The sequence below is a fragment of the Carcharodon carcharias genome, chromosome 21, assembly GCF_017639515.1.
Source record: "Carcharodon carcharias isolate sCarCar2 chromosome 21, sCarCar2.pri, whole genome shotgun sequence".
Lineage (NCBI taxonomy): Eukaryota > Metazoa > Chordata > Chondrichthyes > Lamniformes > Lamnidae > Carcharodon > Carcharodon carcharias.
In genome coordinates this window covers 73,335,803-73,358,857 of record NC_054487.1, presented here as the reverse complement: position 1 = coordinate 73,358,857, position 23,055 = coordinate 73,335,803, and the positions used below count along the sequence as shown (strand labels likewise).

General features: G+C 40.0%; 1 protein-coding gene across 2 annotated transcripts in view; it reads left to right on the top strand.

The window, feature by feature from the left end:
- The window catches only part of rpap3 (RNA polymerase II associated protein 3), a 58,384-nt gene that overhangs the window by 7,961 nt on the left and 27,368 nt on the right, over window positions 1-23,055 (top strand). For both annotated transcript variants that reach the window (XM_041216468.1, XM_041216469.1), the window contains exons 4-11: window positions 1,704-1,831; window positions 4,911-5,032; window positions 5,247-5,317; window positions 8,019-8,147; window positions 9,314-9,441; window positions 11,981-12,102; window positions 14,478-14,548; window positions 16,203-16,307. In XM_041216468.1, coding sequence (XP_041072402.1) covers window positions 1,704-1,831; window positions 4,911-5,032; window positions 5,247-5,317; window positions 8,019-8,147; window positions 9,314-9,441; window positions 11,981-12,102; window positions 14,478-14,548; window positions 16,203-16,307 — 876 coding nt within the window. The remainder of the gene's footprint in view (window positions 1-1,703; window positions 1,832-4,910; window positions 5,033-5,246; window positions 5,318-8,018; window positions 8,148-9,313; window positions 9,442-11,980; window positions 12,103-14,477; window positions 14,549-16,202; window positions 16,308-23,055) is intronic.

Here is a 23,055-nt window from a genome sequence, read left to right as displayed (position 1 = left end):
GTACGTTTGGTCTCTCCAATGTAGAGGAGACTGCATTGGGAGCAACAAATGCAGTAAACTTAAGTTAGGGGAAATGCAAGTGAAATGCTGCTTCACTTGAAAGGAATGTTTGGGCCCTTGGATGGTGAGGAGAGAAGAAGTGAAGAGGCAGGTGTTGCATCTTTTGCGTGGGCATGTGGAGGTGCCATAGGTGGGGGTTGAGGAGTAGGGGGTGATGGAGGAGTGGACCAGGGTGTCCCGGAGGGAACGATCTCTACGGAATGCTGCCGGGGTGGGGTGAAGGGACGATGTGTTTGGTGGTGGCATCATGCTGGAGTTGGCGGAAATGGCGACAGATGATCCTTTGAATGCGGAGGCTGGTGGGGTGATAATTGAGGACAAGGGGGACCCTATCATGTTTCTGGGAGGGAGGAGAAGGCGTGAGGGTGGATGCGCGGGAGATGGGCCGGACATGGTTGAGGGCCCTGTCAACAACCGTGGGTGGAAAACCTCGGTTAAGTAAGAAGGAGGACATGTCAGAGGAACTGTTTTTGAAAGTAGCATCATCAGAACAGATGCGACGGAGGCGAAGGAACCGAGGGAATGGGATGGAGTCCTTAAAGGAAGCGGGGGGTGTGAAGCTGTAGTTGAGGTAGCTGTGGGAGTCGGTGGGTTTGTAATGGATATTGGTGGACAGTCTGTCACCAGAAATTGAGACAGAGAGGTCAAGGAAGGGGAGGGAAGTGTCAGAGATGGACCATGTGAAAATGATGGGTGGAGATTGGAAGCGAAATTAATACATTTTTCCAGGTCCTGACAAGAGCATGAAGCGGCACTGAAGTAATCATCGATGTACTGGAGAAAGAGTTGTGGGAGGGGGCTGGAGTAGGACTGGAACAAGGAATGTTCCACATTCCCCATAAAGAGACTCTTTACCCACTACTGCAACTTTAACATAACCCAGTATCATATGACTCTTGAAAATGAATAGCATCAAATTGACACTTGTTTGTGGTTGATTCACCAGGTGTGGTGAGCGTATTGGACAGCACTGTTGCAATGTGAGAAATACAGCAGCCATTTTGCACAGCGAGGTCCCACAAACAGCAATGTGATAACCAATCATTCAATTTTTTAGGGCTGTTTACATCACTACTTACAGTCCCAGAACCTTTAGAATCTTGAAACCACTCACTGTTTATAATAAAAACAGAATTACCTGGAAAAACTCAGCAGGTCTGGCAGCATCGGCGGAGAAGAAAAGAGTTGACGTTTCGAGTCCTCATGACCCCAAAATCCGCAGTTTTTTTGTTTTTATCACTGTTTATAATGTTGTGTCTAAATTGAGCATCTTTTAACATAGAATTTCAGTTCCCAGTGCAATTTTTCCTGCTATGATACGTAATGTTAGAAATGTGTTGGGCAAACAATACCACGCTATCAGGGATTGCATTTTTTAAAAGTTGTAATGCCCCTAAATTGTTCAGAACCTTTTCTATTATGTCCATCTTGTATTTTCTGACACTGTAAAATTCTTAACTGATTCTTTTGGGGTTAGAAGTTAACAGAAAGACCTTAGTTCTAAGTTGCAGTTAGCATCTTGTTGTGAATGAATACTTTCAACCAGTTTGGCCCTAACCTCGTATGTGGAGATAGTATCATATTGTTATCCTCCCTTAAGTGAATCGAATAGATCTGATGATAATTATACTTGATTTTGACAGGGTAATAATTACTTCAAAGAAGGCAAATATGATGAAGCAATAGACTGTTATACCAGGGCCATGACAATGGATCCATATAACCCAGTTTTCCCTACAAATCGTGCATCGACTTTCTTAAAAATAAAAAAGTAAGTATACCAATTAAAGTGCGTACCCTTATAAGAAGGATTTTACTTTTTTTCTAAAGAAATATTTTGCATTCCACATGGCTATTCGATGAAGCGCAACTTTTCTTATTGAAGTATAAGTAGAATGTGCTATCTGTGGGCTTGAAACATTAACTCTCTTTCTCTCTACAGATGCTGCCAGACCTCCTGAGTTTTTCCAGCATTTTCTGTTTTATATTTCAGATTTCCAGCATCTGCTTTTATTTTAATGCTTGTATTTTAATGCCATTTATTAATTTCCATTGCAGCTTAGTTCATACTAGTTGATAACTAGTTTAGCTACAGGGTGCATTCAGGCACATTTTGATCTGGTAATCTGATGCTGATGCTTTATAGTTTATACAAATCTCTGAAAACCATAAAATTAAAAATTTCCGATGTAGTTATATGCAAGTGCATAGTGTTGATTAAGACTATGCGTATTGAACCCTAATGTTGAAATCCTTATCTCCTGAGAGCGTTTGCTTAAATATTGAAGCATAGAGGTCTCTCAGAATTGTCATCTTGCATCTTTGGCTTGCTTAGGTGAAATCCTCATTCAAGGGCAGAATTTTCCGAGTCCACTGGTAGCTTCCATGGAAAATATGCCTTTGCTGACCATGTCTTGTGGACAGTGGTGGTGAGCTGTTGACGAGTGCTTTGCTGGCGGCTGTCTTTTTAAGATGGCAGCCGGTGTGATGGTGAGCGGGTGAATGAGAGCCCGTCTGCCATGGAAATGGCGTGTTTCTTGGGAATGCATAAATAATGAGGCGAGCTCGGGAAGATACGGCGTGAAAACCACCATTTTCTTCAGCGATTTGGACTCCATTTTACCCACCTGCTACCGCATTTAGTGCAATTCTAGGAAAATTTTGCCCCAAGTCTTTGACTCCAGCCTTTACTTTTTCAGTGTTCACCATTCCTGACTAATTGTGTGCCATGTGAATTCCATCTTGTTCAAAACTCTTCCACCTGCACTATGTCCCTGAGCAATTTCAGTTTCCGTTGCCTTTGCTTTAGTTGAACTCTGATCCACATCTGCCAACACATTCAATTTAAAATTGCTGCTCTTGTTAACAACCCCTCCATTACTCCCCAATCTCTGCAACCTTATGTGGCAGTATGTGTTCTCGGTTCATGCCATTATTGCCCCTTTTGCATTTCTCCCTCCCTCATTTCCACCTTTGTCAAACAAAACCTTCAACAGTCTTGGGACATTGTCTGTGTGGGACCATGCTCTGTGAAAATTGCTGCATTTTCTACATTACAACAGTGACTACACTTCCAAAAAAAAAGTATTAATGGCTATAAACTCAGACTGGAATTCTCTCTAGAATTCTTCTACCTTGTCACCGCTCTGTCAACCTTTTAGTTTACGTTGAAAACTTATCTATTCAGGCATATTTTGAGTCATCTCTTTTTGAGGTACATAATTGCTACAATTACAGTGAGGAAACTAAATCAAAATAACCAAATTTACTAAATAACCCTCGTGAATAAATTATCAACAAGATTCCACTTTTTTAGCTTTTACTTTAACAGGAATCAGGACCAACACAAATTACAAAATAATTTACAGGCAAATGATACTTGTAGTAAAAAGCTAAATTTAGTTTTAAATAATCAATACAACAGAAGTCTTAGCAACCACAAACATTTGTATCACACTCTGCATAAATGTGGCACTACATAACTACACAGTTCCACAATAGGGTAGATCAGGAATCCTATCTGACAATAACTTACACTTTCGAGTTTCACAAGTACAATTATCACCAGCAAGACACACTTCTATGAACCCTCTCTCCCTTGGGTCATGACAATCCTGATGGTGTAGCTTTCCACAGTTTCTTTTCAGCCGACCAACCAACAACACCCCTGGTTATGATTTGACCACTTTGGGAAAACACACGTCTCATTAGCACCTCCAAGCTATTCACGCAGTTTTCCAGGTTTTAGATTTTCTTACCCAGCTCGCTCATTGCCTTCAAGAGCTCCTGTCTCCTTGTCTCAAGAGCTCCTGTCTCCTTGTCTGCCAAACAGAAAAACTGACTTCCTGAAAGTGATTTGTTGCTTCTCTTCACAAAAACTGTGTTCTCTATTTTTGCCGCCATCTGTGCTTTCTCTTTGTGTCTCATCTGTGCCTTCACCCTCCACCTCCTCTCCTTGTAGCTCTCCTTTTTATCTGCAGCACATATTTGTCTGCCAGCTAAATGGCTTTTCTGTATCTTAGCTTCCTGCTGGTTCTGTGTCCAGGTCAAGGGTTGCCAGGCCACAGTATTCTTGGACCAGTATTTCTTAATATCCAAGAAAGGTACAATTGACCCCTTTACCAATGATGCAAATTCTTAAAAGTCCTTTTCAAATATTCTTAAAAACAATTACAGATTCCACAGACATTTTAAAAAAAAATTACTGCTGTACTGCTTCCAGGTCAGAGGTCGTCATTAACTCATTAAGCCAGTAAAGTAAATGAGACAAGATTTAGTAAATCAGAAATTCTGCCCAAATTTGTAAAGCACTCTTCAATTTTCCAGACTTCTGTTACTGCTTGGTATTTGTTTTCATCTCTGAAAACATCTTGAGAATTTTTATTATGTTAAAGACAGTGTAGAGATGCATTTAATTATTTCTAGTTATTGGGCCAGATAATTTCAAGAAAGCTTTTTTCCTTTTGAGCTAAATAAGTTTCCCTTTTTCTAATTTTGTGAATTATTCTTTTAAATTCATTTCTTTTGCTTGTTATTTCTGTTTTTTCCCTCTTGCCTCTTTCTTATGTGGCACCATTAACCTGCTTCAAGATCGTTGTCAGTGTTGTTGCTGCAATGATGAGATGCTTCTTTCCTTTTGCCTTCCTGTTTAGATGATTTCGTCCTGTGCGCCAATCCTTTTTAATTTTGTGACTGAGATTAGGAACTTGCTGCATAGGGAATTGAGCATGTTGCATCGTGGTGACATTTGGGAGCAGGATCACTTCACAGCTGCATTTTTTTTTGATTTTTTTTTTGTGAAGAAACAAATTGTGGAATGAGTTGTAGCATAACTAATTATTATCTGATAGGTATGCCGTTGCAGAATCAGATTGCAATTTAGCTATTGCACTGGACAAGTCCTTCATGAAAGCTTATCTTCGAAGAGGTGCTGCTCGTATGAAACTGAAAAACTTTCAAGCTGCAAAAGAAGGTTCGTCGTTTTAAATAGATTTGAAGAAGATTGGAAGTGCTGTAAAGCTCTTCCTGATTCTATTTACCATTTAATCATTTGAGGACTGAAGTACTCATTGCTTTCTGTTGAAAAATAAATGCAGATTTTAATTTTTATATCTGTTTAAAAAGCTGCACAGTCCTTGGACATTTTTAGGCTTCTACTGATCATTTTCTTTCTCTCAACACTTCAGATTTTGAACTGGTGTTAAGCTTGGATGCACAAAACTTTGAAGCACAGAATGAACTCAGAAAAGTAAATGAGGTAAAAATGTAATTCCTTCGTTCAAACATTGGACAGGATTTTCCCTTTGTCAGGCGGGCATGGCGGGCAGGCTTGGGAACAGCCATGAAACGGACCACTGTCCGCAATTAGGCTCCGACTACAATTTCATGCTGGCTGGCCAATTAACGGCCAGCTAGCGTGAAACGCGCGCTGAGAGCCTCAGTGCTGCCAGAGTGGGAGGAGCGCGAGTGCTGAAGTCAGCGCATGTACGGGGGAGCGCACACTGAAAGCTTTTGACAACTTTAACCTTCTTCAGTTTTGCAGTGCTCACAAGAAAAACTAATTTAATTACAGGTTAACTACATTAAGGGAGCTGAAGAATTTTAAAATGAAAAATAAATATTTTACAAATGATATAAATGCATCCCCACACGTGACTCAGACACATGACGAGGGACATGTTAAATTTTAAATTTTTTTTATTTACTGTTGGAAACCTCACCCCGCCCGTGGATGAGGTTTCGTACAAAATGTAAAGGCCGCTTGGCCTATTTGCCCGCCTGCCAACCATAAGCTTGGACGGGCAGTGAAAAAAGCCTTTCAATTACTTCCTTAAGAGCCTTAATAGGCCTCTTAATTGTCGGAGGGCGCGCTGCAGACACTCGTGCACGCACCAACCGAAATATCGCGAGTGTGTGTGATGGCACCGGTACGCTCGCCTGATGTCACCGCGCACTGTTTTGCTCCCGGTTTGGAAGGGCGCGCGCCCACCCATGGGACAAAAAATTCTGCCCAATCTATCTACTTTGGAAAGGCATTCTATTGCGTACATTTTTAAAAAATTAATGTAGTTAACCTGTAATTAAATTAGTTTTTCTTGTGAGCACTGCGAAACTGAAGAAGGTTAAACTTGTCAAAAATGATTAGTTGGTACGTTTGCAAAAGTCATCTGTTGCCCTGATGTGAGGATTTTAAATATGGATTTTAAAGCATACAGTGAAGTTCTGTTTTTAAGCTTAAAATTCGAGACAACAACTGTGAATGGATAAGTAGTTGCTTTAAGGGTAGGTAAACTGCAGTTATTTAAAGGAATTATGATGGGGTGGGGGAAATGGACTGAATGTAGTACCCTAAGAATCTGAAATAGAAATAGAAAATGCTGGAAATACTCATTCCCTGATGCTGCCAGATCTGCTGTGGAGAGAATTACAGAAAACAGAATTAACATTTCTGTGACTTTTCATCAGAATTTGAGTTGCACACTGATTTTATATGAGCATTAATGATTAGGTTCAGGTGTCAGTGGGTGCCGAAACCTGGGTGCTCGAGTTGCTGCATTCCCCTGGTTTTGTTGTATACTTGAACTCTTGATACTCTTTTGAGTAAACCTGTTTCCATCTGTTTCAGATGAAGTTACATTGTTTCATAGTTTGCCATTGTGAGATTTGAACTCTTGAGCTTGGGGTTACAAACCCAGTACCATAACCACTTGGCTATTTAGGCCAAGCTGCATACTTGAAGAGGCCAAACTAATGTATTTGCATCGCTCTGCATGTCGCTGTATTGCAGTTCTCGGAATGCAAAAATGCTTACATGGATGTTATCTTTTCCTCATTTATTGGGCCCATTATTTTTCTTTTCCATTCTTACACATGCTTTTCATGATCAACTTGTATAAGAATCAGCTGAGCCCAATCCTAAGTATTACCTGTCATCCACATGCACAGTTTTTAAAAGGAAGCTGAATGATGTTTAGTGAGTTGGAGATCCTTGTCCGTTTTATTTTCTGTGACCTAGGACACTGAAATCACTTCACTACACTACTGCTGTTGTCCTGGCTGACATTAGCTAATTTGACATAGGCTGAAAATTGAGGACCTGGTCTCTTCAGCTTAATACTACTCTGGGTGCTGCTTTTGCCCACTAAACATTCCCCACTCAGGGAACTTAAATGTTTTAAAAGTTGTCCCAACTGTCCTTGAGGTCCTAATTTTTAAAAAAAAAAAGTAAACTGAATAAAGTTATTGGGCTATACTGGTAAGTTACTAACCTGAAGGTACAACGATAAGATGGAGTTGTAAAGGTCACCACTAATCACTCTTTATTGTCCAAAGTGCATCCCTTGGCAGTTTATCCATGTGTATTTAGAAGGATATGTTAATATAATCGTAATGACAATACTAAAAACCCAGGGTTCATGTTCAATCCCTCCAAATCAAACTGTGAAATTCAATTCAATAAAGCTGGCCATTTGTGGACTGGCATGACATTTTGTACAAAATGAAACAAATGAGCTCACTATTTTCCTTCATGGAAGGCAATTCGGCCACTCTTAATTCATCTTGCTTCATAGGGTTTCAGTTTGATACCACTTGATTCGCTTTTAATGTCACCTGTGGCTTTGCAAGTCGTTCAAGAAGAAAAGCACTTTCTCACGGATATTGGCAATTGAATCTTTCCATTGTTGCAACCAAGAACACACATTCATATATATGTCAGAGTATTCAGTGTCACTGATGCCCGTGCAATATAAACAATTTCTTTTTAATTGCAGAGTGGTTCCATGAGTGGAGGGGTGATGACCGTTGACAGGCCCCACCAGCCCAGTTTTCTCAACTGTTCTCCTTCCCTCGTGACAATTTTAATTAGAGTTGGCAGTCCCAGTTTGAATAGTCGTATTTTTATTGTTTTATGTGTGAATTTCTGCTAATGTACTAAATGTACTTGTCTTTCTTCTCAGGCTCTAGCATCAGAACAATGTGGTAAAGATCAGAGTCAATTGAACAAATATGAAGAAATGGATACCAACGAAGAAAAGAAACTGACTGGAACACAGGCGAAACAGCAGGCAATTTTTGAGAAAGACTTGGTATGTCTGTGCCTTATAATTAAAAAGGTTCAAAATGCCAGTCAGAATCCGATGCAAATACAGCTAGAGCTAACTGGTTAGGCCACTATCATGACTGTGCTTTGCTGCATTTTTGATGTAGATTAGCTAGCTCAGAAATAAAAACAGAACATGCTGGAAATGCTAAGCAGGTCAGGCAGGGCAGCATCTGTGGAGAGACAAACAGTTAACTTTTAGGGCACTGCCCCTTCAGACATTGGCTGAAGTTTGGTGTACTGTCAGCTGTGGATCAGCAGACCCTCTTTGAGTTGCAAGGTGCTCAAGTCTCATTCCAGGACTTGAGCACAAAAGTAAAGGCTGACCCTCTGGTTCTACACTGAAAGAATACTGCCCTTCAGATGAGACTTTAAACGGAGATCCCATCTGCCTGCTCAGGTGGATGTAAAAGGTCCAATGGCTGTGTTCAGAAGAGGAACAGGGGAGTTATCCCAGGTGTTCTGGCCAATTTTTACCCCTCGATCAGCATCACTAAAACGGATTATCTGGTCATGATCACCTTCCGGTTTGTGGGAGTTTGCATGGTTTGTGGGAGTTTGCACGATTTGTGGGAGTTTGCACGATTTGTGGGAGTTTGCACGGTTTGTGGGAGTTTGCACGGTTTGTGGGAGTTTGCACGGTTTGTGGGAGTTTGCATTTTGGCTGCTGAGTTTCCTACATTACAACAGTAACTGCACTTCAAAAAGTGCTTCATTCACTGTAAAGAGTTTTGAGATGTATGGTGGTCAGCAAAAGCGCTATATAAATTCAAGTCCTTTTCTCATTTGCATTGGAAAAAATTGATTCATGAGTGCTAAATCTATACCGGTACAGAGATCAAATAATTTATGCTGGCTTCAGGCTGATAGTAATATAAAACAAATCATAAATGCACAGTGTAATCCATCTCCACTAATCTACCCTCATAGTGTCCGTAGACCCTGTCACGACAGTTGAAGTTATGGGAAAGCCTGGGCAGAGTTATAGCATTTAACAGCATCCTTAGGAAGTGTCAACTATGATACAATTTTTTTTTAAATCATGCAAATGTTTGATCTAATGTATTTTTTGCCCATTCCCACTGTTTTAAAAAATGGTCTTATAAATCTTATAGCTTTCAGTTTCTTTTAAATTTAATGCTTTCATTACAGGGCAATGAATACTTTAAGGAAGGAAAGTATTTAGAAGCAATTGAATGCTATACCAGAGGGATGGCAGCAGATGGCACCAATGCACTTTTACCAGCAAACCGGGCCATGGCTTGTATTAAACTTGAAAAGTAAGTTTTTTTTTTTGTTTTGGAGGTGCAATGTATCACTGAATTTAATTAATTATATATCAAATGAATTTTAATTAAATTACATCCTTCAGTTGTTCAATATAAATGTTCAGTATTTAATATTCCATATTATGTTCATTACAGCTGAAATCATTATTATTAAAATAACCGATGTTTAGTTGAACATAAGACATTTCCAAATGCACCTATATTAACTGTTGACCTTCATCTAAGTACAATAGCATTATATAACTGAGGTGTTGGTAACAATTTAGGTAAAGGCTTTCTAAATTGCAAAATTATAGTTTATTGACACCTGATACTGTCAAATTTTGAATGGTTATTTACTAACAGCTCTTTAACCAGGTGTAACATACATGTAAGTCAGTACAACACCTGAGCCATTTTTTAATACAAGTTGCAATTGGAGTCTGTTTTGGAAGAGGATGTGGAAAGGAAACAGTGTTAAGTGTGTGTCTGAATCAGCACTGACATAAGTTCTATCTGTGCCTGATTAACCCTTGTTCTAATTTGGAATTCCAAAATTTAGATAATTGCTGAAAATTGAGACTTACTGTTGAAGCTTTTCATCTTGCACTCATCAGAACAGATTCACAAGAATACCAAATCTCAAAGGGAACAACAATTTGTATTGCATGAGAAGTGTGTGCTAATTGGTTGGTAGAGGCATTGCCATGGAGCGTGCACCAGCTTTTGTTTAAATTCAACCAGGCAGGTCAACTGTGGTCAAGCCATTGCCATAGGGAATGAACCAGGGATTGGCTGTTCCCCAAGCTTTTGTTTAGTTGAAAAAGGTGCGATGCGTGGACATGTTCTTTCTGTTTGCAAAGGATAGGGCCCCAGGCGTGAATATATGTAGCTTCTAGCACACAAGTGAGCCACATTGTGAGCCCGACTGGTAATCTTAAATTGGTTGCGAGGTGGGGAGTCACAGTCGGCAGGCGTGGAATTCACCGTGCGGGAAACCTGAAAAGCAAAAGCCTGTCAGGTTTGCTTGTGCCGAGGTGGTGGCCCACTGAGAGCCAACCCTTACTCTTGCTGCTGAACCCCTTCCCACCACCCCCTCCTCCTCAATCTTCTCCCCCATTCCCTCCCCATACCTGCTGGTTGACCCCCTTTGGCCTGGGGTCCCTCAGTGATCTTGGGCCTTTGGGAGGTGCATTACTGGCAGCTGCCAATTCCACCAGTGTCGCTGTCAGCCCATGATTGACCAGTGCAATCAGCAGGTGGGATTTCTGCCCCTGCAGCTCCTTGACCCCCGGAAGGCCACCACTGTCTAATTAAAAACCTGATGGGCACTTTGTTTCCGAAAGGAGGGAATGTGGGGCTCTCTGATAACTGTGTTAACTGCTACCCGTAGTTCGAAGCCAAGTGTGTGGGACCATGATGGTTACTAGGTTATTGTTTGAATTCTATTGTAGTTTTAAGTCTATTATGATTATATTTCCAACTTCATAAAACATGCCAATAAATTGTGCCTTAGCAAGCTTTCACTATCCCTGTAGAAACCATCCACATTTTAAAAGAAAGGAAGCTATGGTGCCAACAGAAAGAATACGGATGGATAGAATTTCACTTAAAACTTTTACTGTAACAATCAAATAAAAATTAGCATAATTCAAACATTATTTAACAGGCAATGATACTTAAATCAAAAGGTAAATTTCACTTTAAATAGTTGTTATAACAAAGATATGCCATATATCGTTACAGGCATAAATGTGGCACCATGTGCAATCTCAACAGTCTTTTTTGACTTCACCTCTGGTATGTAGGATTTCTCACTTCCCATTCAATGGATTTGCCCCTTCAGTGAGTCGCTTTCACTGGCAGCTGTGTTCCATCCGAAGTCGACACCCAAACAGTATACTTCTGCAGAACCTCCTTAGCTAGGTTCACGACAGTCTTAGTGGCACAGAATCTCCAGAGACCCCTTTCTCCGACTTCTGAAATGTCTGGTTGGCATTGGCAAAATTGTGATAACAGCAGTGGGGATTTTGGCCCATCCATAATCCTTGCTTTCTCTGTATTAAGCTCACTGTGCGTTCCAGCTGTATAAAACATACCGTAACACAGTCCCTTTTCTTGTCTGAGTTTTCTCTCTGCTTTTCACCAGGATCTGTTCTGAACTGTAGGTAGTTCGATCTGCAGTTAGCTGTGTATTTACCCTTTGCTTTTTGACTTTCATCCCAATAGCAACTTTGGGTCACATGAGCATTTCTCAGAAGTCTACTGACCTCATCCCCAGGAAAACTGATTACTACCCCAAGTCAAAATTGTCGCAATTTCATTTTGGCCTTTAAAGGGACCTCCCTGAAAGAAATTACAGATTTTCCACAAAGCACATGGGTCATTGCAAAGTGATCAAGACTATAAGCATACAGAATATGGAAATGAAATATGCTGAAATTGAATACCTTGGCATATGTAGTATGTTCCTAATGTAATGTTAATGAGAGCCGTATGTTTTCAGAGCCAATTGTTCATGACAGTTCTGAGTCAGTTATGTTTATTTCAGGTTTGCAGAGGCAGAAGCTGACTGTAGCCAGGCAATCTCGTTGGATAATACTTATTCCAAAGCATTTGCACGAAGGGGAACTGCCCGAATGTGCCTAGGAAAGATGAAGGAAGCGAAAGAAGGTGAGATTGGTACAAAGTGTGCAGAACAGAATTTAAAAAAAAAATCAGTTGGAGAAAATAGTGTGGCATTTGTAACTTTATACCTTGAACAAAAACCAGCAGGTAGTCAAGGGATTGGTTTTAGTTTATATTGAAGGCTGGTGGGATCGGGGCGAGGGGTTGGGAGATATATTCGGAGGAGGAAAAGTGCTCTAAAATGAATATTGTTATACTGCATCTGTTCCTCAAATTGGTATAATTTTGAGAGTAATGAGGCTGGCAGAGGCTTTTGTGTACTTCCCTGCTAACACAGCTGTCAAATGTAGTCTAAGTAGACTGATATGTATGTGGAATGACACATGCACAGAGCTCATCTTACCAAAGCCTAAATGCTGATTATATTTTGAAGAGTTGGATGCCCCCTTGGCTCTTCACAAGCATTCATACCTTTTTCTGTAAATGTATTCCTTTTAAACTATTTGAGCACTTAATGAAATAATCTGAGACAATCAGCTTATAATTGTAAATGCATGATAAATCATTCAGGTGAATAATTGTTTTGCACTTCTAATAAGAAAGATTATATCTTGGTTCTATGCACCATATTTTATGAACATTGTATATTATACTCAGACCAATGGTTGAAGTAAAAAGTGGTGTTCACTGTTATTCTTAAGTTTTTAATGACTTTGTTTTTGTTATTCTAGCCTGAAGCAATGTTTCATGTAAGTTTAGTAACTATTTTAGGTAATGTTTTGCTTCATTTATTCTGTTCACTAATATTGGGCCAAATGTTTGTCTGTGAATGATGGGAGCTCAGCAGTCTAGGTGGATCACCTGTCGTGCAGAATGATATTGAACCCCTATACCTGCTGTGGTAGTTCACGGAGGTCTGCCTCCTCGCCTTGCCCCAGGCTTACAGAGTGGCGCCCCCTCAATCTATATAACCAATTGTTTCTCTCTGATGGAGGAAGATGTTCATGGTCCTTTGTAGACTATGGCTAATTACCATTACCCAAGTGATTTATACATACCTGGAAAAACTCAGCAGGTCTGACAGCATCTGCGGAGAGGAACACAGTTAACGTTTCGTGTCCATATGACTCTTCAACAGGAACTAAGGTAGGACTGGAACAAGGAATCCGCCCTCACAGCTGCCTCTCCCTCCCAGAACCATGATAGGATCCCTCCTGTCCTCACTTATCACCCCACCAGCCTCCGCATTCAAAGGATCATCTCCGCCATTTCTGCCAACTCCAGCATGATGCCGCTACCAAACACATCTTCCCTTTAGCACCCCCCCGGTGGCATTCCGTAGGGATCATTCCCTCTGGGACACCCTGGTCCACTCCTCATCACGCCCTACACCTCAACCCCCTCCCACAGCACCTTCCCATGCAACCGCAGAAGGTGCAACACCTGCCCCTTTACTTCCCCTCTCCTCACCGTCCAAGGGCCCAAACACTCCTTTCAAGTGAAGCAGCATTTCACTTGCACTTCCCTCAATTTAGTCTACTGCATTCGCTGCTCCCAATACGGTTTCTTCTACATTGGAGAGACCAAATGCAGACTGGGTGACCACTTTGCGGAACACCTTCGGTCTGTCCGCAAGCATGACCCAGACCTCCCTGTCCCTTGTCATTTCAACACTCCACCCTGCTCTCATGCCCACATGTCCATCCTTGGCCTGTTGCATTGTTCCAGTGAAGCTCAAAGCAAACTGGAGGAACAGCACCTCATCTTCCGACTAGGCGCTTTACAGTCTTCTGGACTGAATATTGAGTTCAACAATTTTAGATCATGAACTCTCTCCCCCATCCCCACCCCCTTTCCGATCCCCCTTTTTTCCAATAATTTATATAGATTTTCTTTTCCCACCTATTTCCATTATTTTTAAAATGTATTTCCATCCATTGTTTTATCTTTGCCTTTCAGACTATTTCGATCCCTTCCCCCCACCCACTCCCACTAGTGCTATCTGTACCTTTATTAGCACATTCCTTAGATAATATCACCAGCTTCAACACCTCTTTGTCCTTTTGTCTATGACATCTTTTGGTTAACTCCACCTATCACTGGTCCTCTATCCAGCTCTACCTGTCCCACGCCCCCCCTTAAACCAGCTTACATTTCACCTCTTTTCTATTTTTCCTTAGTTCTGTTGAAGAGTCATACGGACTCAACGTTAACTGTGTTCCTCTCCGCAGGTGCTGTCAGACCTGCTGAGTTTTTCTAGGTGTTTTTGTTTTGGATTTCCAGCGTCCGCAGTTTTTTGCTTTTATCTGATTTATACATGTGCTGAACGAACAAACAAACAAAGTTATGCCTTCGACTTTATTGGAAATCAGTAATTTTAACTGTTTTCCTTTTGGTTTTTCTTTATCTTTTTGTGTTAGATTTTGAAATGGTACTGTTGCTGGAACCAGGAAACAAGCAAGCTTTAACTGAACTTGAAAAAATAAACAAGGTAAATATGACAGTATTCAGTTGCCTTGTGTAAAGATTACATGGGAGAACAAACTCATTTAATAAGAGCATTTTGGAGCAGCATCTGTTAATGTAAAATAAGGAGCAAAGAAGAACGACCTTAAAAATCTATTGGACATATTTAAAACTCTAGAGCTTGTAGGCAGAATTTCACGCTCCCAATTGGGTTTGCAAGCGGGTGGGGGCGGGGTGGGAGTGGTGCTGTAAAATGCCACTTCCCTGCCCCTACTGGCTGTCACTGCTGTTTTTTTCGGCAGCAGGGGAGGCACCAGGTGGCCTGCCTGTCATTGTGCCGAATGAGGTCCTTAAATGACCAATTAATAGCCTCTGCTACTATTTCACAGGTGGTGGGCTGAGGCTAGTGATGGGTCGAAAACCCACCAGGTAACACTGCTTGGGCCTCAGGTGGTAAAGGGGTGTGTTGCCTCCTTTACGAGACCCTTATTTCAATAGGAACTCCCCTCCATGCTTCAAACAACCCTGCCTTTCCCCTGCCCTATCCACCTTGGCTCCCAGGTCCCCGATTTTCCCCCTCCCTCCCCTGACCCCTTGCTGGGGGCTGGCAGCCTCGTCCCTGGCATCTGGTTCCAGCAGCAATCGTTGCTGGCGATCCCAGCAGTGACCACCGCTCACGGTGGCACTGCTGGGACCAAAGAGCTGCCAGCTATCTGATTGGACTTTCTCCCCGGATGGGAGCGCAAGTCTCACCTCAAGATGATTCATGCTAAATCATTGTGGGGCCACGGGACTGGGCAGAAGCAGAAGATACGCCTACTTCTGCCCCACCATTTTATAATATAAATAAAATTTTATATAAATAAAATCCAGTTTCATCTATAAGAAAAGGATCATTTTTGCCAATTTTATCATTATATTTTAAGGTAACTGCCCTGGGGAGTGTATGTGGATGAGCACAGGCAGCAGTATAAGGTTAAAGCTGTTTCATCAGAAGGGAAATAGGATGCTCAATTCGAAATGGCTGGACAGGGCGGAGAAAAGCTAAACATAATGAGCAGATAAAAACCCCTTCAACTTCAAACCTACCTCTTTGACCAAGGCTTTGGTCATCTGACCTAATATCTCCTTATGTGGCTTGATGTCATATTTTGTTTTATAATGGGACAGCTTATTATGTTATAGGTGCTATATAAATATAAGATGTTGACTGGTGAAAATTATAATAATGCATCAAATTCATTAGAAACATGTAAAGGAAAGATTTTTATTTGAGCATAGTAGACTAATTCACTTTGAATTCCCAAGTTGGCAGATTGAGAGGTTGATGTATATTGGTCAAGCCTTTAGTTATAATGGTGAAAATGATTTTTTGTTTATGGAATTGTACAGGAGCATACAAGGTAGGTTGGCTGAAACGAAATTACAAAAAGATAAATATAGTTCTGTGTATGGCAGAAGACACAGAATTGCGCAACAGCCTCCTGGGAACAGTACTGGGCTAGCAACACGCAAGTTTGAATTCAGATCCCAGCAGAGCACATTGAGAAGTTGAATTCAACGTATCTGATAAATACCGGGCTTGCATCAGAAAATATGGCCATGAAAATTTGGGATTGTTGTAAAAAGCCAACTGATTGGCAAGGTGAATTTAACATATTTATCTTTTCACATTCAAGGAATTGGCTTTGCCAGAGGCCACCACACAGCAGAAATCTTCAGAAAGCAAAGAAAGTCGGAGACTAATCAAACCAATCCATAAACCACCACATCAAAGATCTACTGTAAGTCTTGAACCATCCAAGTTTAGTTTTAAAGGTCTGTATGTACATGGACCAAATTTGGTGTCTCCTGAACTTGACCGTAAATTAATTTAAACTTTTATTTATTTTCAGTTTTGCAAACAGGAAGTATAAAGCATCTACGCACAGCTTGCAGAGCAAATCAAAGTAAAATTGCTGAGAATTATAGAAAGCGAACCAACATTGAAATAGTCCATCAAAAATTTATTTTTAAAGTTGCCCTTCATGATGCACCCTTTTTTCCAGACAGTTTTCTTTTATTCTTGAAATACAAGACTAGGTTTTTGTTTTATGCAAGCTGAAAAATGTTGAGATGTATAAACTATTTTGACTGATACGAGGCAAGTTAGAAATAGAAAAAACTTACAGGCCAGGATTTTTCAGTCGGTGTGCGGGGGCTAGCCTGACACACCAGCTCGTAAAATGATACGTTCTGATGTCATTGCATTGTCTCACGATGTTTTGTTCGACGGGCATGCACCAGAGTCGGCTGCATGCCCGCCGATAACTAATAGGCCTATTAAGGCCATTAACGAATTAATTAGTGTCATTGTTTACGCAGTCCATCCAACCTTAAGGCTGGTGGGCAGGTGAAAAGGTCAAGTGGCTTTCATGTTTTTCAGGAAACCTCATTCACGGGCGGCATGAGGTTTCCTAAAGTTTTTCTGAATTAAATTTTTAAAAATTTCTGAAATATAAAAACATGTCCCATCTCAAGTGACACAGTCACATGAGAGGACATGGTTAATTAAATTTTCAATGCATTTATTTATTTCAAAGGCGCTTCAATCTTCTTGAGGCAGCTCTGTGCCTTGGAGATTGAAGTGATTGATTTGCATGTACGCAAAAGAGCGCTGGCCCTGACCCTCCCTCTCCTCTCCCCCTGCCCCACGACAGCCTGCACAAGTAGTGCTGAGTGCTACCGCTCGCGTCTTACGCTGGGCGGGCCTTAATTGCCCCGCCCACGTAAAATGGCGGCATGGAGCCAATCGCGGTTGGGTCCGTAACCACTCCCACCAAGCCCGCCAGACGCAGGAAAAATTCAGGCCACAAAGCAGTTGTATTTAATTAATTTCCAGTAGGCTTTTGAGTGCTAATTAAAGTATGTGTTTCCTCCTCCCCGTTATCCCAAAATAAACAACTAATTTTCATTCGTTAACCCAAGGCTCACCATTGCAATTGTTTGTGTTGCTTGTGTTATGAAAAGCATATATAGGCTGTTCTTTTAATTGCCTGATCACATGAGGCAGCAAAATTAGAATTGTGCACATTCTTGAAAATGCTGATTCAACTGTAAACTGCAGGTGTCCATTAATGGCACAGTTTTAGGAGATGGGTCTGCTCCCTTCGAAAAAGTTTAATTTTTACATAATTTTTTTTTCCAACTTCATGGTTGACTTTGTCGTAATAACTTTTTAGTTTAAGAATCTACAATAGTGGGGTTTTTCTGCATTCAATAGACTACCATACCCAAACCCATCTCAACAATTAGCTTCCTTCAGGGAGATATTTTTTTTCTATTCAGGTTCACTCCCCCATATCCACAAAAGCTACCTTAACATCCATTCCTCTTCAAAGGCACTCCACCATTTAACAACTAAGATCTCTCCAACCCTCACAGCTCTGTTCCCAAAGATGCCCACTTTTCCCCCACCTATCTCTCTTCTCTTCCTCTCACATTTATCTCTGCTCCTTTTCTCCTTTCTGCTGTTAGTTTAGTGGGGTACTTTCCCTCAAGCTTACTCACTCTGTCACCACAAAGTTCATAGGCACTTTATCTTCTTAGTGACCTACTGTTGCTTATGGGCACAGCACCTCCTGATACTGCATCTTTTCAGATTGGGCACTCTGCTGCAAGTAAGAATTTATGATTTATCATAAGACCAGAAATTCCCGTTTGGAATACGGAATTTAATTCCATCTTGGAGCAACAGTGTCCAATGTGAGTTGCAACCAAAGACAACAGCTGGTTCATGGAGCCCAGTGATTTCACAACCGTGTCCTCTGGGGCTAGCAGATTCACTACTTAAAAAAAAATCTTCCACAGTGATTTGCTTCTGTGTAAAAATCAGTTTATTTGTGTATACTGTCTGTGCTGCTAGGTAACACAAACATTTGCAGAACAACTTTTTCATTGAAGTAATTGGTATTGCACTGATCTTTTGTGGTGAAATGCCAGAAGTGTCTTTCATCTTGCAATGTGGTCCCTTTCAATGTTAAAGTCAAAAACCATTCATCTTCATTACTTCAGATAAAGTGGATTCAGTCAAATTAATATTTTGCATTTTTAGTCCTGATTTTTAAATGCTAATGCTTACATTTTAAAATGCCTTGGTAACCCTGTTCACTGCTAGAAGTTAACAAGTTCATCACTAGAAGTTAACATGTCAACACTGATATTTCTCTCCAGCTGCATTTTGGGGGACTTCACACAGTAATGGCAATCTGCTTCACATTTTTGTGTCATAATTTTGGCTGCGTTTGCTGCCAATGCCGCACATGCAGTTCTCCACCATGTTTACTGTTTTACAGACTCAACATTTCCAGTTCTATTCCACTTCTATGAAATCTGCAGAGATTGCAACAGACGAGAGGTTAAATATAGGGCTTTTTAATCACTCACTGGCACTGTCCAAATGTGAGATTAGTACTGTTTGTCTCTGATACAAGACTTTACAATATTTGCTAGAACTGATACTTTGTCTGACTGCCTGTGTCTCACAGCCCTAATTCACACTGTCTCTCACTCTGTCCTCTTTTTCTCCCTTGTACTGCATAACAAAGTGGGATATGTTATTGAAAGGCCAGAGCAATATTTGTTTTCATATCAATAAACGTATTTACATTTAAAGGCTTTCAGGCAGGCTGGGTGCAGCGGACTGGTGCGCATGTGCATATGACCATTTTGCGTTGGCAGGAGACACACAATGCTTAAATTTATAGTTGAATCATCTTGTATCCAATTTGCAACAAACAAAGCTGCTTATTGCAAAAACCCATAGTGCTTGTCTTTTGTTAAAACTAATGTGGAAAGTTTACCCTGCTGCTGGAAACTGCAGTTTTATTGTAGTCGTCCTTGCAGATGTAGAGACTGTTCTAGACTTTGTAATTCTCTTGTCTTCATTGTAATACTGCTGTTATAGCATTTGCAATGGTAGGAAAGACTTGAAATGGTTTTTTTCTTTCAAACTTCGTGATTATAGAAACTCAGCTGACATTTACAAAGGCCAAGCAGCAGCAGGTGAATTGAACCTTGCAAATCTGAATCACATTACTGCTGAGGAGTTGGTTGTATCTCTAGGCTAGGGTTTCCAATCTAGAATACTGTTGTTCGTTGAAAAACATATAAACGGACAGCTGGTAAGGACAGGGTTGTGCTTGATTTGCCTACATTGATTGATCAGTTGAACAACTGATAAATGCTACCCAGATCCTCCTGGAGAATAATTACTTGAGTGATATACTCCAAGGTGATTGGCACTTGTGAAATCAAAATCTAATATGAAAGATGAATGGGGAAAACAGAAGAAATTAGGATTTTATAAGTTTCATTAGAAGGACATGCGTTGCATTTAAACTTGAATCAACCACGACCCAAACTGAGGCAAATCTGTTCGGAGGTTTTATTTTCCCATTATTTAGTGAAAAATAGAATTGGTGTTACAAAATACAACTGTGTTTTGTGAATTCTAAATACTTTGTAGATGGCATTAATAAGTTCTGACTTTCCTCAGCAAACATGAATTAAGCAAACTCTCAGTAAGGGAGTTGAACCCAGGCCACCTATGTTTGAAAACTGAAAAGCTAACACACACAAATGCATTAGAGAGGGTACTGAGAAGAGCACCAAGATTAGTCCCAATTGTAAGTGATTTAGGCTTTAAGAAAAAATTGAAAGAAGCTTTAACTTTGCATTCCAGAAGATAGTGATTGAGTCTGACTTTGCAGCGATGCACAGTGCACTGAATTGTATAGATAATGGAAACTTAAAATATTATTTCAAGTTAAGCAGTGAAATTAGGATGAGATGGCAAATTTAAATTGGTGGAAGAAAATTTAGAAACAATGACTACTCGATTTATGGTAAACCTGTGAAGTGGAGACATAAGACTGGTGATGTTTAACAAGAGAGTTGGTACTACTAGATGGGTGACCTTTGTCGGCAGTGATCTTTTCTTGTTGAATTTTCTAATGTTTGTGTGTACACATTGTTCTAACACTAATGTTAGCACACTCTTCTAATGCTGTTGTGAATTGGAAATCTGTACAATGGGCACTGGTTGTTGGAATTATTGATAGGACTATTAGTCAATTGCATTTAACTTCTGGTAATCCCACATTCATTTTGAGGAGCTTCCTTTTTTCAATGCATTACATATTAATTTACATTAGAGACAACTGGCCTAATCTCATGGTGCAGACAGTCACATTCTTTGTTGACAACAGCTTGATTCCTTTACAGCTTTTAGCAAAAGAGGGAGGTAGAAACAAAACGTTGGTCATTGAATATCAGTAAAATGGAGGCAAAGGTCTTGGCACCTGCCCTTGAGTATTCCAAGAAACATTCATCATCTTTCTTATTTTCTTTTTCTGCTCTATCAGCTTAATAGTAATGATTAACCCCTTTTAAAGGACTATCAATTAAATATGCAATTAAAACCTAAAGTAAGGTGTAAGCTTTAGCTAAATGGTAGACACTCTCCTCTGAGTCAAAAGGCTGTGAGCTCAAGTCTCTTTCTAAAGAATACAGTATTGAAGGAATGATCCAGTTTTATTGTGACGTTAAAAAAGCCATATCTGCCATCTCGGGTGACATAAAATAATTAACGACATTATTTGGGGGTAAAAAAGCTAGTGAGTTCTCATGGATGTTCTGGCTGACATTTATCCCTCAGCTAAAACATGCTAAAACCAATAATCTCATTTGCACAAATTGGCATTTCCTACAAATCAACAGTGGCTATACTTCAAAAGTATTTAATTGGCTGTAAAGCACTATGGATTGTTTTAGGCCGTGAAAGGCGTTAATAGAAATTCAAATATCTGTTTCCTCCTTCCTTCCCTTCCTGTCTTCCTTCCCTGGGATTAAAATTTTTAATCACAAAATAATTTGATTCATTTTTAAAAAAATCACAATCCTCGTAGAAATTTTTGTAGTACAAAAGCACAACTAATTGAACATTAAAAATAGGCTCATAATTAGTCCTTCATATTTAATTATTCTTGTGTGCGCTAAATACCAAGGAAGTCCTTCATTTTCAGCCTGAGGTCCTTTTCAGTGCCAAAAGCTACAGCAATAATTTATTTTGGATCCAATTTTCTGTGCTAGAAATGGATATGTTTTAACTTAGTTTCTGTCAGTAAGCTTATTTTTGGTGCATTGCAAATCTCTTCACATTTAGTTAATTGAAAGTCCCATGTACTGAGGGAAAGTTGCATTTCCCTCCACGAAATCAGAAATTCAGTGGTTCGGAGTGACGTATAGGTTACATTTCCCCTGCGCTGCTGAGTTAGCCTCACTATCCACCAATTTCCACTTGGAAATCAGGATAGTTGGAGAGTTAGTCATTCCCAGGCTGGGAACTAAATAATCCAAGATACTTAAATTTTAGAAATAGGAAAAAGGAAGTGGGTAGAACTGATAGCAAAGAATGGGATAAAGACAGTAGAGAGAATGGATCTTGGCTCATAATCAAGAAGGAGAATCCTTTTAGATTGAGCTAAGAAGCAGCAAGGGGCAGAAAACATTGGTAGGAGTTGTTTATAGGCCCCCTAACAGTAGTTATAGTGTATAAATCAGGAAATTAGAGGCATATGTAAAAGGGTCATACAGTAATCATGGGCCATTTTAATTATCTTATAGACTAGGCAAACTGAATTTATAGTAGCAGTGTGGAGGATGAGTTCTTATAATGTATGTGCTAGTTTTCTAGATTGATACATTGAGGAGCTAACTATGGAACAGGCTATTTTGGAGCTAGCACAATATTGTGCAATAAGAAAAAGCTTAATTAATAACCTTGTAGTAAAGGGAGTTCTAGGGAAGAGTCACCATAGAACCAAAGAATTTTATATTGAGTTTGAAAATGATCTTAAAGTCCAAAACTAGGATCTTAAATCTAAACAAAGCAAACTACATAGGTACGTAGGGCAGGTTGAGTAAGGTAGATTGAGAAACTACATTAAAAGTTATGACGGTGGACAAGTAATACTTAGCATTTAACAATTAACTCAATTTGCAACAAATATACATTCCTTTAAGACACACAGTCCCTACAGGAAAAAAAAAGCAGTTCAACCTTGGCTAACAAAAGGAGTTAAAGATAGTATTAGTTTAAAGGACGAGGCTTAAAATTTTGTCAAAAAGTAATAAGTCTGAGGATTGGGAGGATGTTAAAATTCAGCGAAAGCAGACCAAGAAATCGATAAGGAAAGAGAAGAGAATGAGTAGATCAGCAAGGGAAACATATATTTACAATCTTTTTATAGGTATGTAAATAGAAAGGGATTAGTGAGCATAAATTGATCCAATCGAGGCAGATGAAATTATAATAAGGAATATGGAAATGGCAGAGACATTAAAAAGAATACTTACAGTAATACTCAGAAAACATTCCAAACGTAATGGGGAACCAAGGGTATAGCAGGAATGAGGAAATTAAATCAGTATAAGAAATGGTGTTGAAGAAATTAATGGGTTAAGTGGTGAAAAAGCCCCCCAACTTGATGA